This window comes from Eimeria mitis, genomic scaffold (assembly GCF_000499745.2).
Source record: "Eimeria mitis Houghton genomic scaffold, Emh_scaff454, whole genome shotgun sequence".
Taxonomy (NCBI): Eukaryota; Apicomplexa; class Conoidasida; order Eucoccidiorida; family Eimeriidae; genus Eimeria; species Eimeria mitis.
The window spans coordinates 20,340-20,670 of record NW_013572854.1 but is presented as its reverse complement, the minus strand read 5'-3'; the positions used below and the strand labels follow the sequence as shown (position 1 = coordinate 20,670).

The following is a 331-nucleotide window of genomic DNA, read 5'->3' as shown; positions in this document are numbered from 1 at the left end:
GGTTTAGGGTTTGAGGGTTTAGGGTTTAGGGTTTGAGGGTTTAGGGTTTAGGGTTTAGGGTTTAGGGTTTAGGGTACCGTTCGAAGAGAGGGTTTAGCAGCTGGATGTCTGTACACCGCAGCGCCACCAAACTCCACAGCAAAGACCCAACCTGCAGCAGCAGCAGCAGCAGCAGCAGCAGCAGCAGCAGCAGCAGCAGCAGTAGCAGCAGCAGAAGCCCGAAGCATGCAGCAGCAGAGAAGCCATACAAATGGCAGCAACTGCAGCAGCTGCAGCAGCAGCAGCAGCAGCAGCAAAGCAGCATCCAATATACAGTTTCAGTAGCAGTACT

General features: G+C 53.8%; 1 protein-coding gene across 1 annotated transcript in view; it reads right to left on the bottom strand.

The window, feature by feature from the left end:
* EMH_0012920 (uncharacterized protein) overlaps nucleotides 1-331 on the bottom strand; it is a gene marked incomplete at both ends in the record, with an annotated part of 11,035 nt that overhangs the window by 687 nt on the left and 10,017 nt on the right. The window contains one exon of the mRNA XM_013499668.1: nucleotides 78-151. Within this exon, the coding sequence (XP_013355122.1) occupies nucleotides 78-151 (74 nt within the window). The remainder of the gene's footprint in view (nucleotides 1-77; nucleotides 152-331) is intronic.